This window comes from Clavelina lepadiformis, chromosome 1 (assembly GCF_947623445.1).
Source record: "Clavelina lepadiformis chromosome 1, kaClaLepa1.1, whole genome shotgun sequence".
Classification (NCBI taxonomy): Eukaryota; Metazoa; Chordata; class Ascidiacea; order Aplousobranchia; family Clavelinidae; genus Clavelina; species Clavelina lepadiformis.
The window spans coordinates 14,356,521-14,370,814 of record NC_135240.1 but is presented as its reverse complement, the minus strand read 5'-3'; the positions used below and the strand labels follow the sequence as shown (position 1 = coordinate 14,370,814).

At 33.9% G+C, this 14,294-nt stretch overlaps 2 protein-coding genes across 3 annotated transcripts; both read right to left on the bottom strand.

Moving 5' to 3' along the window:
- Positions 1-757: 757 nt before the first annotated feature.
- Positions 758-6,167, bottom strand: LOC143462510 (ras-related and estrogen-regulated growth inhibitor-like). Its single transcript, XM_076960743.1, has 6 exons — positions 5,848-6,167; positions 4,319-4,375; positions 2,175-2,251; positions 1,895-2,041; positions 1,692-1,818; positions 758-1,580 (listed from the first exon to the last, which is right to left on the bottom strand). Exons 1-6 carry the CDS (start codon positions 5,954-5,956, stop codon positions 1,147-1,149), a joined length of 951 nt encoding a protein of 316 aa, XP_076816858.1. The 5' UTR covers positions 5,957-6,167; the 3' UTR covers positions 758-1,146.
- Positions 6,168-9,326: 3,159 nt separating this feature from the next.
- Positions 9,327-12,534, bottom strand: LOC143471158 (uncharacterized). Of its 2 annotated transcripts, none has more exons than XM_076969541.1 (7): positions 12,333-12,534; positions 12,061-12,131; positions 11,466-11,541; positions 10,948-11,101; positions 10,706-10,760; positions 10,168-10,304; positions 9,327-9,935 (listed from the first exon to the last, which is right to left on the bottom strand). In XM_076969541.1, the coding sequence occupies exons 1-7, from the start codon at positions 12,477-12,479 to the stop codon at positions 9,781-9,783; spliced, it is 795 nt and encodes a 264-aa protein (XP_076825656.1). In that variant the 5' UTR covers positions 12,480-12,534; the 3' UTR covers positions 9,327-9,780. The 2 variants fall into 2 exon arrangements, with proteins under 2 accessions (XP_076825656.1, XP_076825663.1); XM_076969548.1 differs by having other exon boundaries at positions 12,344-12,534.
- Positions 12,535-14,294: the final 1,760 nt, after the last annotated feature.

The following is a 14,294-nucleotide window of genomic DNA, read 5'->3' as shown; positions in this document are numbered from 1 at the left end:
GTATTATGCGGCTCTTTCGTTCATATTGAACCTCCGAAAGAGAACACATTTTACCCATTTTAGGCAGAGAAATAATACAGAAAAGTAATCTCTACTGGTTAATGTTCAATTGATATTTGCTAAATAATGACTGATTATATAGTGATTACATCAGATTTCGACCCAGAATAAAGATGATGAAACTGAAACAATATCTGATCCAGTATTATGACGTAATAAGAAAAAGCGTCATAAATCATAATGTGTATGATGTGGCTCTTTGCGGTTAACACAGTAAGAAGCGAGGCTCTTAGTCTCTGACTGGTTGGCTACCCCTGTACTATGGCTTACATACTGCAAATTTTCACAAACTTTCAAGAGACTGACAATCCACCAATTTTTAAGGATTGTCTCCTTAGCTTCAGTTTACATTCTACGATTAGCCAGTTTTCTTTCCATGGTCGGGTACATTCATAAAAATATTTTTCACTGGAAATGTAAAACTTAGGAGAAAAAAAATTGGGCTCGGCTTGTTGGGGTTCTAGCTCAACTTAGAGACTTTTTTCGGGCCTAATTCACGCATTTTTATACAAGTTATTATTAGAGTTTTTTATTTTTCGATAAATATATGCTCAATTTGAACGTTTTTATTTAATATTCTCCATCTTTGTATTAATTGGTAAATTTACTGTCAAGCTTTTTCTGGCCTAAATCGCTAAACAGCAAATTGGTAGATTTCAGGTGTACGAGTAGTTGAAGGGAAAGAATGTCGTTTACTTTTTGACCAAGTTTTTATTGCGAAGCAGGTTCTTTATTCACGTAAGCATTTTATATTTACATTGTAAAAGCTTTTCCTTACAAAGCAAACTTAGCAGCACAAGTTTTGTCTTCATCAACACGACAATAAACAAAAATGAAGTATCTGATAAATATTATATTTCCTGCTGAGAAACCAAAGCCTCATCCTAAACATACTGTAAAGACCATAAAAACTGTGTACGTTTGCTATTATAAAGATATTAACAATTTGTCAAATTTTATACTTAAAAAAACCTTTTTAGATATTTAATACAGTTGTGGCTGTGATATAGTAGTTTAGTAATAAGTGTAATTATTTTTTGCATCACTTCCTTATCAGTAAATTTTTTTGTCTCATGTATCCAATAATTATAAGTTTTCGGTCTTCAAGGTTAGAGTAAGCACTTTTTTAGAAAATTCTTCTGCAGCTTTTGTTGCAAAATTGTTCGTCGTTTCTGAAGAACCTCGAGTTTCACAATCATCTGCAATTGTTCCAGATCCTAAAGGGTAGTTGTGTGCAGCGACGCCTTTCACACAAACTTGATCTGTTCTGATTTCTGTATCAGCTTGTTCTTTCGAAGTAGTATCATCTATTTCGCTGACTGCCTGCTTTTGAAATCCGCCCACAACCGGGGAACCCTGGAGTCTTGGAATTTTGTCGATATGTTTGTGAATTTTAGGTTTAAGCATCGCAGGCAATGTGGAAAGATGATGAGAATGTTTCAGCTTTGACTTCTCCGGATAACGGTAAAGCATGTAAAGGTCTTCAAATATTTTTGAGATTTCGTCCACTGACTCTCGAACTGTTTCAAACAACTACTTATAAAACATACACTTTCCATGAGCAATATGTATAAATTACCAAATGCACTACTTTAAAATGGAAGGCAAATTAAAAACGCAAAAATCAAAACCTGAAACTTCATAAAAATTGCAACCGATGTGAGACGCAAAACGAAGTCCTTCATCAGTTGATACCATCCTCTCCTGCACCAGATCGCACTTGTTTGCCACTACTACCACTGGTGGTGGGTGATCACACTATCATAAAATTAATGAAAAGGTAGATGAACAAGTGTAAGGTTGTCACATCAAAATGAGTATAGTAGACATGTACCTTAATGTGGCTATTTGTCAGCACATGATAAACCAGAAATTTAAGTCGAGCAATTTCTTTGAAACTAACTGCATCGTTGACAGCATATATCAGGATAAATGCATCCGCCCATGATATCTTTTCCTTCATCGCCTCATCGTTTTCTTCCTGTTTTCATCATTCAGCAAACGCATAGTTAAACTGTCGACTACAGCATTGCATTGCTCATTAACTCTTCTGAGAGTTTAAGTAAAGGTAAAACTGGATCATATTTGCAAAAGCCGCAGTAATATGTACCAACCTGACCAGGTGTGTCCATGATTTCATAAAAAACAGGGTGATTTGGTGGCACCGTGAATTCTCGCTGGTAGATGCTTTCTGTAAAAACGTGTGGTTTAAATCGGTCACAAAATTGTATACCTCACACGAAGAACAAAGGTTATCATCAACATTCCTCCCAGTGTCTATACAAAAAAATAGTTGGGGAATATGTTACTCTTGAAATCTTCCTTTGGTTCCTAATGGAATTGGCAATCGTATCTTTAGACTTTTTACGATTGTATTACTCATAACATTATACTGTACTCAAAAGCGATGAGATTGATCAATTTTGAAGACACGGTATAATTTTGTACGTTGTAAATGTTGGAAAACGATCTCACATTAGGTTACCAAAAACATCAAAACATATGTCAGAGTTCATGCTGTATGTCATGACATCAAGCATTTTTTAAGGGATTATATGCAGTGAGACATTTTTAAACAATCTTCAGCTTAAACAAAGTTTCCACTTATTTACGATAAACAAAAGCTGTTCATCAATTCGTTTAAATGCGGAAACTTTTACAATTTCGAAAAAACTCTAAACTCACCCAAAAAATGTTGATATACCGTGTTTGTCCGAAAATAAGACCTAGCCTGAATTTCGAGAATGATTTTAATATAAGCCCTACCTTTAAAATAATACCTAGTCAATAGCGATAAGACATTACAGAGGACGATAATATGATCAATTTTGAATAAACATAATTCTCAACTTTGTTTTTAATAAATGAAAATAAAAGACATCCCCTAAAATAAGCCCTAGTGTCATATTTTTAAGCGAAAAATAATATAAGCTCTGTCTTATTTTTCGGAGAAGCACGGTAATTAGGTATGAATCAGTATTTTTTCTCCAAGTCGTATAGAAGATCTCCATAACTCTTTAAGATATAACAAGGGTAGTTATACGTTATCATAAAGTTATTACCAAAATATAAAAACAACTGCTTTTTCTATGACAAAAACCATGACTAAATACTGCAAAACCAACAGTGAGTGCTTAAAAACGGAGGAACAGTAAACGCTCTTTAAAAAACACGTGAGTCTTAATTATGCATGACTACACAAAATCCATTAATCGACTTTAATTGCTCAAGAGCAAAGTGATATACGACCAGGGACAAGTCAGGAAAAGTACTCTACATAAAAGGCTTTTTGCTTCAGCCATCGTGTAAAGCATGTTTACGGTGGACATGGCTGATTGCTCCAAAGCAATTTCGTTATCCGGCAGTTAGTTCAAGCAACCCCCCGTGACGGTGTTGTCATCACAAAACCCAATTTACACCCATCATATAAATAATAACATTGCACTTGTAAAACTGACGTTTTAGCACATAGTTTAAGACCTGTCCAGACAGTATTGTATAAAGACATTCCACACAAAAAGTAAGACCTTCCACCAAATCCATCGACATGAAATAAAATGCGAGAGTCAAGTTCACTTGCGCACATCAATATCGAAATCGAGCTTTGAAAGATAATAACGTTATTTTCTAATGAAATAAAAAACTAAATAACTTGTTTCTACCTAAAGTGATTGACTTCACGTTGTTGCAAAATGATGTCAGTGAATGACGGTCTGAAGTTTAGAACACACAGGATGTGGATTATAGCGTGGAAAACTGTACTTTCCATTGGTTGCTTTCACTGTGGTGACAGGACCTACATACTCATTAAAATAATCGACTTGTTCTAAAATCTAAATTATGCTTCAAGCCGACATCACAACCCGAGCAGTGACATTTTCTCAATCGTTCTGATATTTTGCGATTGTGGTAACTTCGTCAATAAAAAAATGGTTTATTTTTATTATGCGCCTATAAGGAGCCAGTTGAATGGCACAGTATAAGTACTGTACATCCAGAACGCGCATCTTTTCATGCAACTACTGTAATTTACCGAGTCGTTTATAGGCACTACTTAAATCGCATTTTCATTTGCAGAAACTCGCAATAGCATTTGAAAAAAATCTTTAATAGCTTGACAATATATTTAGCAAAAATATGAATGAATAAAAATATGACTAGTTTAAAATTATAACTATGTGTAACATAATATTATTTAAAACTACTGTATAACAATAAGCATAATTACTAGAAAGGTTTATGTCATTATTAAACTTACCTAATGACGGATCGTATTCTCCGATGAATCTTTTAGTCACAAATCTCACGTTAAAAGCTGAAAGAAAACCAATGAGACTATGAAAATCATGACATCGTATCAAAAATTAAACATACCGCCAAGTACATGCAGATGCACTTAGCTGAGATCAATTGTCTGGTGGTTTACCGCAAAAAAGTTTTGTAAAAATTTTAAATAATAAATATACGGTCGAAGAAAAACATGTATGTTAGGTTTTTAGTTACTGTACTTGTATTGCAATGAGCAGATGCTGTATACAGTTTAACCTAAAATAAAAGAAATGCTCAGATGCAATGTACTTACACATTCTGCAACAAAACAAGCAGTTTTTGTATTTTATTGCACGAAAACGTTTAACATGTGTTCCTTTTACAAAGGTTATGAGCTTGTCCTACCGACCTATAATATAATTAAGTTTATCAACCCCATTCTGTTTGTATTCATTATGTTAATGCAATATATTTTTTACGAGCAATGATTTACTGAAACTACATTTAATTTTTTACTTGTATTGTGGAATAAAATACAAATAAAATTTGAAAAACATAAGTGACATTGAAAGTAATCAGACTTGAAATGAGCAGTAAGACAACATCGAAATTTGTCGGAGGTATATGACTAACACGAGATTCTGAGATTGTCACTAATGCAAGTGTTTAAATAGCTCATGAGTGTTGGATAAGTGGTTGACTACGTCAGAGGAAGTTCATCCACTGTTAAAATATTTTAAACATACCTTCGAAAGAACGGTTGGTCAAACCCACTTTACGCATAATATTTGGCGTGACGACAACGGATCTGAACGCTGGACAAGTTTTAAATGCCTGTCAAGGTATGAAGGCCAGGTCAAATACTAGCTATCTACTGTTTCAAATCAAGCCTGAACACAGTCATGTGATGGGCGGATCTAAAAATGTTGCAATGTGCAATGTGATTTATCTGTTTGGAAACTCACGAAATATTATACTAAAAATTTCTAGGTCGTTTTAAATCATTTGATTTAATTTAAGGTATAAACACAAAGTTTTATTCTACAGTACATTCATTCGTTCATCAATAAATCCTGAACAACATTTTACAACAAGTATTTAAATTCTATATTAATTATTACCAATTCAATCGACTTTTTAAATATGTGTTGAATTTGTAGATCTGAACTAATTCTAGGAATACATGTTTTGATCCTATTCTAATTATACCTTTCTGTATTAATTGGTATTCAGGATTGCGCGCGCGTAAGGCCTATAAATAGCCCATTAGCAAATAATAGCCAGATACTTAAATTGGATTTGCAAGCGTTAACAGGAATGCTATTAATGTAGGTTTACTTTGTGTGTAGTTTAAAATTTAAATAGTTAAATAGTTTAAATAGTTTAAAATTCACTAAAAAATCGATAAAGCAACTTGAGCAACACGTTGGTGTATATAGCCAACAAGTTTTCTGGTATATTGTAACCTATAATTCCAAAATTAGAATAAAGACAAATAATCTGTACATTACAATTTACCTGTTTTTCCAACACCTTTTTGACCAAAAACCGCCACACGAAAACGCTGTGAGTTACCATGAAAATTGTTCGGTTTTTTCGAATGTCGTCGGAACACTGGACTGGACATTTTTGCAGAACGCAGACAAAGTTCGTATCAGCTGTATGTCAAATGCGTCTAGCGAATTCACTATCTGGCTACAGTTTCACACCTGGTAAAAAGCCTGTACAGTAACACTCATGACGTATACCGCACAATCGTTTTTCTTCTGTTGTTTAATCTTAATGACGCCGCGAACGGTATGTTTCCGACTTTTGACAAATGGCTATTCTTCAGTAAAAGAAACTGCCGCAAAAAAGGCTAAAATTTCGCGGGGCTCTGCGAGAAATTTTGTTTGCTCCATGTTCGCTTTCCTGTACTTTGTTTCGCAACCCACGCGTCGAAGATCAGGTGCACGAAAAAAAATCAATCGTTGCTTAATTTTTCCACTTTCCTTTCAATAATAAAAAAAGTCATTCAATAAAAGATTGAATGCAATTACACCTTTAAAGATTGTCTCCTATATTTCTTTCAAACTTTTAAAATTGGTGTTTCTTTTACGACTGACCTGATTCTAAAAAGACGAACTTTATTCTTTTGAAATGCTGGCTCATTTCAGTATAGTTTGGGTCAGTAATTGAGCAGCACGAATACAAGGATCGAAATAGATTATTGCTATTCTTTTACAAAAGTCAAAAAGTCAGGCAAGACGTTTATAATTGCTCAACCTGACCCGTTAAGCCTTGGTTAAGGTCTGGTTAGCATTGCCTTTGATAGAATAAATGCTTACAACGTCTTGACTTTGCATTTCGGCAATAGGCTTATACGTTTAAAAATATATGATCATTGGTCAACTCACGAGGTGAGATGTTTATCTACCATTATACACTATAGAAAGAGGATTATACATGGAGGATTATTTATAGATTATATATAGAAAGAGGAATTTTATATATTGTACTGTGCTATAATTGCTTTGTTTTATTAGTGGTATACTAAATATCGTAGTCTTACATAAATGCCATTTCAAAGCCATGGTTGATGAACTTCAATCAGGTTATGAGGTTACGTGCTTGGCAAGCACTATGCATGACGTGCTAATAGGTACAGTATGAGTTACATCTTACGCTATAGATCCCAGCATGCATTTTTCGCAGTGATCAATGCGTAGTTCACGTATTTGAATTTTGTACTCCAAAGCGATTTTATTTGGGCCGTGCTATATGTACAGCAGTATTATATGTTTTTACGTTGACTTTGAAAAGAACGCTGCGGATGCTGAATGCTGATGTTTCTGTTAATGCAAGATGATTTTTTTTATTGAACGACTGTGCTGGAATGGGTGTAGCGTAACCGAATAAACTTTTAGTTTAGACCTGTAGGCACGACGGGGTTTCACTGAGCATAGGTCATTGAACTCCCTGTAGTAACGAATTATGCTACTGATGTGACATAAATGATATATTAACTCAATTTAATAAGCGTTTTACAATCATTAAAACTTAGTCAACCGTTACAATTCAATTCATCAAATTGGCAGGTCTTTATATAAGCTACAGGACTTTTTCTTCGCCGCTTCTTTACTGTCAACGTTTTCTTACTGTGTTAGTACGAATTAAATACGAAAGCATAAATTTTCACTTAGGAGCAAAAACTTTTTAACTTTATTGTATCACAATTTGGTGATATGTCTTGACTCTTGATTGCGAACTGATTTTACTCTGTAGTAACTGAAGTAGATGCATATTTAAGCTCACGTCTTTTGCAGCACACATGTCCTTGTATAGACCTTTACGGACTAAACCGCTAAGCAAGTAAAAATTATAATTGATTATTTATATTACAGGAATAATTAAACTTCGTTCGCAATCACCTGAAACAGAAATCGACAGCTTGTCAGTATAGAACCTATTGGCGGATAAATAGCTCATAATCTGCAAAGTCAGCATACTGAACATTTCAAAACAACATACAAGATAGGCTTGAACACCATTAAGCGCATTTCATTTAAAAATTTTAAGTGGCAAAACGTTTTTGAATGAAAGTTTCTAACCCATGCGCGTCGCAATTATTTACAACACTTAAGTTGTCAATAAACAACTGCTGACATAGTTAACACCAAATGCTGACAACAAACATTGCAAAACCTCACAGCTAGCATTTTTGTCAGGTGTGACCAGCCACTCAACATGAAAGAATGTAACGAATTTGCCAAGAGATCTAGATCTAAAACAAGTTGTTTCTGCACCTTATTTCAGGTTTGAGTTAAACTCGACCTTAAAGCATACAGTTATTATAAGTTAGGTTTTATTTGCCTTGGCCCGTGTTACAAGTAGCATTACGCCTATAGGCTATACCCATTTGTGGCTTGACCAATAATAATTTAAATATTCTTATACCTTTGTTAATTGATAAGTTTCGATATACATTTATCACGTAAATGTATACATGATTCCTCGTATGGTTTGTGTTTTAAACCCCAACGTTGTTTTTATTGCATTTATAGGAAATCTATTCATCATCACCGTGTATATCGTCATTTCGGAGCCATTCAAAATGGTATACCGTATTTCGCCTTGACGTTTAAGTCATTCCAAACTTTGAAATGCATAATACCAAGGTGTAAAAAACTCTAAAACCGATTTTAGCCTCAAAGCCTGACGTGCGTGGCTTTTTTATATATAAAAAACTATAAGCTATAACTTATATATATATACTTGGATCGCGTTGTGATATATAACAGCATATGCTGTATAAGGACTATATAATAATAGGTTATGATTGAGCAGCTCGCTATTTGTCTGATCTTTAAAGTTCGGTTATATTTGCAGTAAACCTTCTGCTTGCTACTATATGATAGACCTTTATTTTTCAGTTCTCAGAAGGAGCGTCCAAGCATTGATATGAGCTACTTTTCATGTAGGGATTGTAGGCCAACGGTGTTACGAATCTTTATATCGAAATTTTCCGAAACATCTTTAAAAAAGATATCTTTAATAAAACTTTATCCGGTTATACATGCACGCTTCATTTCACATGTAAGAGAAAGAGCATAGCGTGTAAACCTAGTTCCGGACCATGATGTGCTAACCAGTACCATTAATATAAACCACGGGATTTACAAGCTTATAGACTACCCCAGACCCCAAAAAGCAACGAACCTGATGTCACGCAGTCCACCCAAACTGACTAACTGCAACTGACGAAATTCGTTTGTCAACAAGCTTTTATTTTAAGGATTGCTGTCTACAAGTATACTTGAATTAAGCCAAGAAATGAGATAGTCAGTTTTCACAAAAGGTAATAGTTGTAAATATTATTGTAGGTTTATACTCCCGTTGGATAGTGTTAATAATATCTTCGTGTTTGCCCGAATCTTCCTCTCATAAGGAAATATTTGGCAAATAAATTTGGTTTTGGTTCCTGCCCTCCTATCCCTAGTTTCAATAGTCTATGAAAATCGGTCGTTTCAAATTTAATGACACCCAGTTCTTTATTCTCCATAACTTCACTTCTTTCTTTTTTGTAAAACAATCCAATGAGCCATCATTAATCATTCCAAAACCGTTAACTATAACATAAGTTACGAATAAAATTTCGTCAGTATTTAAAAAAAACGATATTTAGCCTAACCTGCAACTATTCACACAACAACAATTCCAACGTTACATATTTCATAAAAAAAGATGCATGTGAAAGTGCAATATGTACACATAACTAACCAAGACTTACTTAACTATACAGAAATTTTATAATGAATTAAAAAAAAAGTATAATGGATAAAAATTACTCTATTGGGCTGGAGAAAGCGAAATCCCAGTGCCAGACTCTTTCAATTATAAATGTACGCTGACGTTAATCTTTGCGCAGAAGAATTGTTTATGCTTCAAGATCCCGTCTTAAGACTCTTATTGTCATCTGAACAAAGCCAAGGCAAGTGCAAGACCAAGCCCTCCAAGTACAAGGATAATGCCAGAGAGGATTGCGATGATAATATAAAGTTTGCGATTTTTACGTTTGGAAGGAACTTTGGGAGCAACCAACGCAGCAGTTTTGTTTGATAGCGTCCCTATAAAAACGGGGAAAATATATGAAACGGCTTGAAATAAAAAGTACACAACTAAGTTATTGAAGCTAATGTACGAATAGGTAATAGCCACTGGCGTAAATTTCTCATGGTTGGTAAATAGAAATATATATTCATTGTATACAGTACTGTTTGATCTTCCAATTTTTGTATTTGACTTGATTATGGTCAACCACCAGGTGTGTTGTCACAACATGATTAAAAGCAGTGTTACCTGCCAAGCTAACGGCAGTGTACGCTTCGCTGTCTTCGTCATCAGAAACTAAATCAATTGCTGAATCTCTCAAGTTAACTCGAGATGGTATGGACGATCCAAAGGAGTGAGTGCGTAACATGGATTCAGCTTCTAACCTAAATACAACTATAAGTAAACTGATTGTTACATGTAAGTTATTTTTGTAAATTGATCAACGTTTCACTGACGTTAAGCAAGAAAATGAACATTGCAGTTAACGTATTCTGTAGCCTGGTGGATGCAATTATTGCTTTTGGAAAATTTCCGTTTTTAGTTTAAAGAATGACAGCAATATTGGCTAAATACAAAGTTTTGAATACAATCGAAAAATTTTATGCACGAGAAGTTGAGAAATATGGCAAATCCAAACACGGAATGCGCTAGTCACAAGCGAGACAATTGCAAATGACTATGTTGCTGAACTTTCTTGGTTTTCAGAAAGAAATCTCTATACAGATTTTTAAAGTGTTCTTATGAAAATGAATGTACATGGAAACAGAGTAAAGTCACAAAAAACCTTTGAGCACTCAGAGACTCTCCTTTTTCTGTTGTGTTTCTTCTTGACTTTTGATCTACACAGTACGTAATAGTTCTAATATAGGCTATAAATCCTGCCGGTCAAACATGCAAACGTAATGGATAACTAAAAACAAATCTTTTCAAACTATATATAGGCTATAAAGATTTTGTTTACAAAGTGTCGAACATAAAACTTAAAAAGTTCATATGAAGATTATGAAAAATATTTGATCACCAAACCTTGAGTTGGAAGACTATGTTTTTTTGTCTCATAAGCATTGAAATTAGGTCTTCCTTCCTTAGTAATTGAGACAACATACGCCGCAGAATTTTGAGGAGTTAAATGTGGTTTCTCTGTTCGAGTTGTGTTATCTGTTGGTCCACAAATTTTATTCTACAAAATAGAAATACAATTTTATAATAATTAATTATGATTATTTGAAACATAAAGTAAATATACAGAACTAATTAATATAATATTAATTTCAACTTATGTAAACATAAATTACCAATAATTGTCTTTATTTAACAAAATCTCGTTATTGTTGTTGTCCTCTTTTCATTGTATAGGCACAACATACTCGTATATATGTCTGAGATTATAGCATATCATAAACACACCGGTTGGCAGACCCGTAAAAATATATTGCTGCTATTTCTATAACCTATACAAAGTCCAGTATGATTTTCTTAAACATTATTGTTAAAGGTTATAATCAAATTATTAATTAAAAAAACGTTATAAATAACGATCTTACAGTTTTGCAAGAAGCAAACGAAACTGATCTTCTTAGATTATTAGCGCCCTCATGTGAAGTACCAGTGGCGGGTATTCTAAATTACAAGTCTCAATATAAACAAGTTGATTTTGTGTAGGCTATAGTATCGTTAAGTTAGTAACATCGTAAATGTGACTTACCGCATTGCTTACTGCGTTTAGAATAAAGTAATAGCTTAAATTGTATAGATTATGGAATTAAATGGCACTTTTTATCAGGAAGTTATCTAAAATTGGCTTGGTAAAACCGTAAAAAATTATATTAGACCTACCTATATAAAGATAAAAATCTTTCGCATTACAGGCTTTTTATATGATGTTATCCCAAACGCTTTTTATACGACTAATGTACTTTAGTTCTACTGCAGTTATGAAAAAATTCTATTTTAGCCTCTCTGTTTTGAAGAAGTTTATTAATTATCGTAACTTTGAATATTATTTTCACTGCTTTGCTCTAAATTGGAAATACTTTTGCAAAACTATATACGCCAAAAGCGTTTTGAACATACCTTGCCGAAATTGGGGCGCGCGTTATGTCATTAAATTCGAGATCAATTACATGAGCATTTGCTTACCTTCTGTAAGAGGATGAATGATTGATTGCATTATGCTGCCTCCATCGTTGTGCTGCACGGTTTACGTGATTCTACATATACAAAAGATATGCTTTTAAAATCCTAGATTAATGTAAAAATAACTCTCCAGCGCTATGCAATATGTGAACGATGAACTCGGTTAAAATCAGTCAGTTGTTTGAGTCAGTTTATGAAACAATATAAACAGTATCGTCAAAACACGTTTCAGTTTTTATACCGTTTCACCATTGTAGCGTACATGAAACGTTTACCTCGGACGTACATCTTGGCAAATCACGTACATCTACAAAGTCTTCGTCTGAAGATGCGACTGGCTCAGGAATAACTGGAGCAAAGCCAGTGTTAGAGAAGGGAATGGGCATTTCGTAATCGTTGTCACTCATTTTGCGTAATGTCATCCGGCCTTGTAAAATTGTTCAAGTCCAGAAGCATTCTCACCTAAAGCACGGACATCTAGAAAATACTCAGAAAGTTTTAATTTGCTATGGCTGGGATAACTGACTAGAAATCCATACTATAGGCTATATACTGTAGTGCGTATAAAGGTATGATCCAAAAAGAAAAACTTTTTTAGCCAATGCCGATTTTTCCAAACCCGTCTTAAAACTGATATCCCGTGAGACTCATGCTAAGATAATAAATATATATCACTATTCCTGAACAAGCCGTAATAAAGTAAACCCTAGTTCTTTTTATAGTTATAGCGCTTCTATATTTCTTGATTTCTTATGCATATTAGCCCATCCAAATTATTAACAGTTTCTTTTTCTACAAAATATGTTTTATGAGACTAATCTTGCTCTGTCTTCTTTTTTATCCTATCATTTAGCTTAGTTTAACTTTATTGTTGCAACATGTTACTACTTAAAACCAGAGTTTAAGTCATCAGGAACCGTTTTGCAATAAGATGCCACGTAAACTAAAAGCAAATGAGCTAACGAACCGGATAAAATAATGTACGTTCCCCAACGCACAGGAAGTTACGTCACATGATTATGCTTCAGTTGTCGTACGTGCTGCATGCAACCTATGGATGACAATATTCAAGCCAACTTTGACAGCATAGCATAAGGCATGCTTATTATGGAGACCTTCCAGGTTACTTCAGTTGAAAAGGAACATCCGGGAAGTCCAGTCACGACTTCCTGATACAGAACAGTAAATAAAACGTAATGCTTTCTATTATATTACAAATCCCAGTTGAACTAGTCATTAATTACGAAACCTTACATTGGAACAATTTCAAAACAAAGCTTTTTTGTTGTTACAATGGACTAATATTAGTCACTAATGTATCAGTGTACGGTCACCAAACTTAATCTTTCAACTTGATTTGAAATTTAACCTTTCATTAATTGTGAGAAATTCAACTGACCAATCACTGGAGAATACAACAATCATTTTTATCAGCGATCACTCGTTATATATTGATTTCAATCAAAATATAGCCAAAGCTGTACGCTGTTTAAGTGATAAAATTTTAAGGCCAGAAAATTAAAACAAAATAGACTATAAAATATTTATTTGTTTGTGAATTTTTTGTATTTTTTTGAAGTTGAATTTTTGAATTTTTTTTTTGAGCACTTTTGTGGCAATATGTTGACAATTTATCTATATTCTACAAGATCAAACAGCAATTGTTGTCCCTTTGAAGTTGTTACTCTATAGACAGTAGGCCGACTTGTTTCTTTGGTGTTGCTGTCTTACATTACCCTTTTTATGACGTCAATGTATGACGTTTTGTGTTCCAAAAGCTTTTTGCCCTCACAGTTGTTTCTTTTTTAACATCAGCTGCTTTGTGTTGCTGTGACCCAAAACTTAGCATAACAACTAGACCAGGTCTACTAATGATGTGTTAAATCTTACAACTAATGTTTGCATCATCTGCTGGTAATCTATAGGCTACTTTTAACGACAAAATCCTTAAAATTTTATTGCAAAACTGTGTAACGATGGGACGGTGGTTTACAAGACATGCCGTCAAAATCATAATAAAATAAACATCAATGCGTTCCACAAGCCCCAACAGTGATTAACAACGTTGCGTATTATTAACAGTAATACCACTTATTAATTATTACAGTATTGTTAATGGTGGCGAAATCGTTAGAAGCTGCTTGAAGTCTTTGCATGATTTAAACTCTGCAATGATTGTTTACCCTGAAGCCACGATTAAGGAGGAATGGCGAAGATGTCTGTGTGCATTTTGTTGT

Excerpts from the sequence above, each read along its gene's own strand:
- LOC143462510 (XM_076960743.1), bottom strand. The coding sequence starts at position 5,956 with ATGTCCAGTCCAGTGTTCCGACGACATTCGAAAAAACCGAACAATTTT. Across the intron at positions 4,376-5,847 it reads AAAAGGTGTTGGAAAAACAG|CTTTTAACGTGAGATTTGTG; the intron begins GTAAATTGTAAT and ends GTTTTCTTTCAG. Across the intron at positions 1,819-1,894 it reads TGACAAATAGCCACATTAAG|TGTGATCACCCACCACCAGT; the intron begins GTACATGTCTAC and ends ATTTTATGATAG.
- LOC143471158 (XM_076969541.1), bottom strand. The coding sequence starts at position 12,479 with ATGACATTACGCAAAATGAGTGACAACGATTACGAAATGCCCATTCCC. Across the intron at positions 10,761-10,947 it reads ACATAGTCTTCCAACTCAAG|ATCAAAAGTCAAGAAGAAAC; the intron begins GTTTGGTGATCA and ends CGTACTGTGTAG. Across the intron at positions 9,936-10,167 it reads CACTGCCGTTAGCTTGGCAG|GGACGCTATCAAACAAAACT; the intron begins GTAACACTGCTT and ends CCGTTTTTATAG.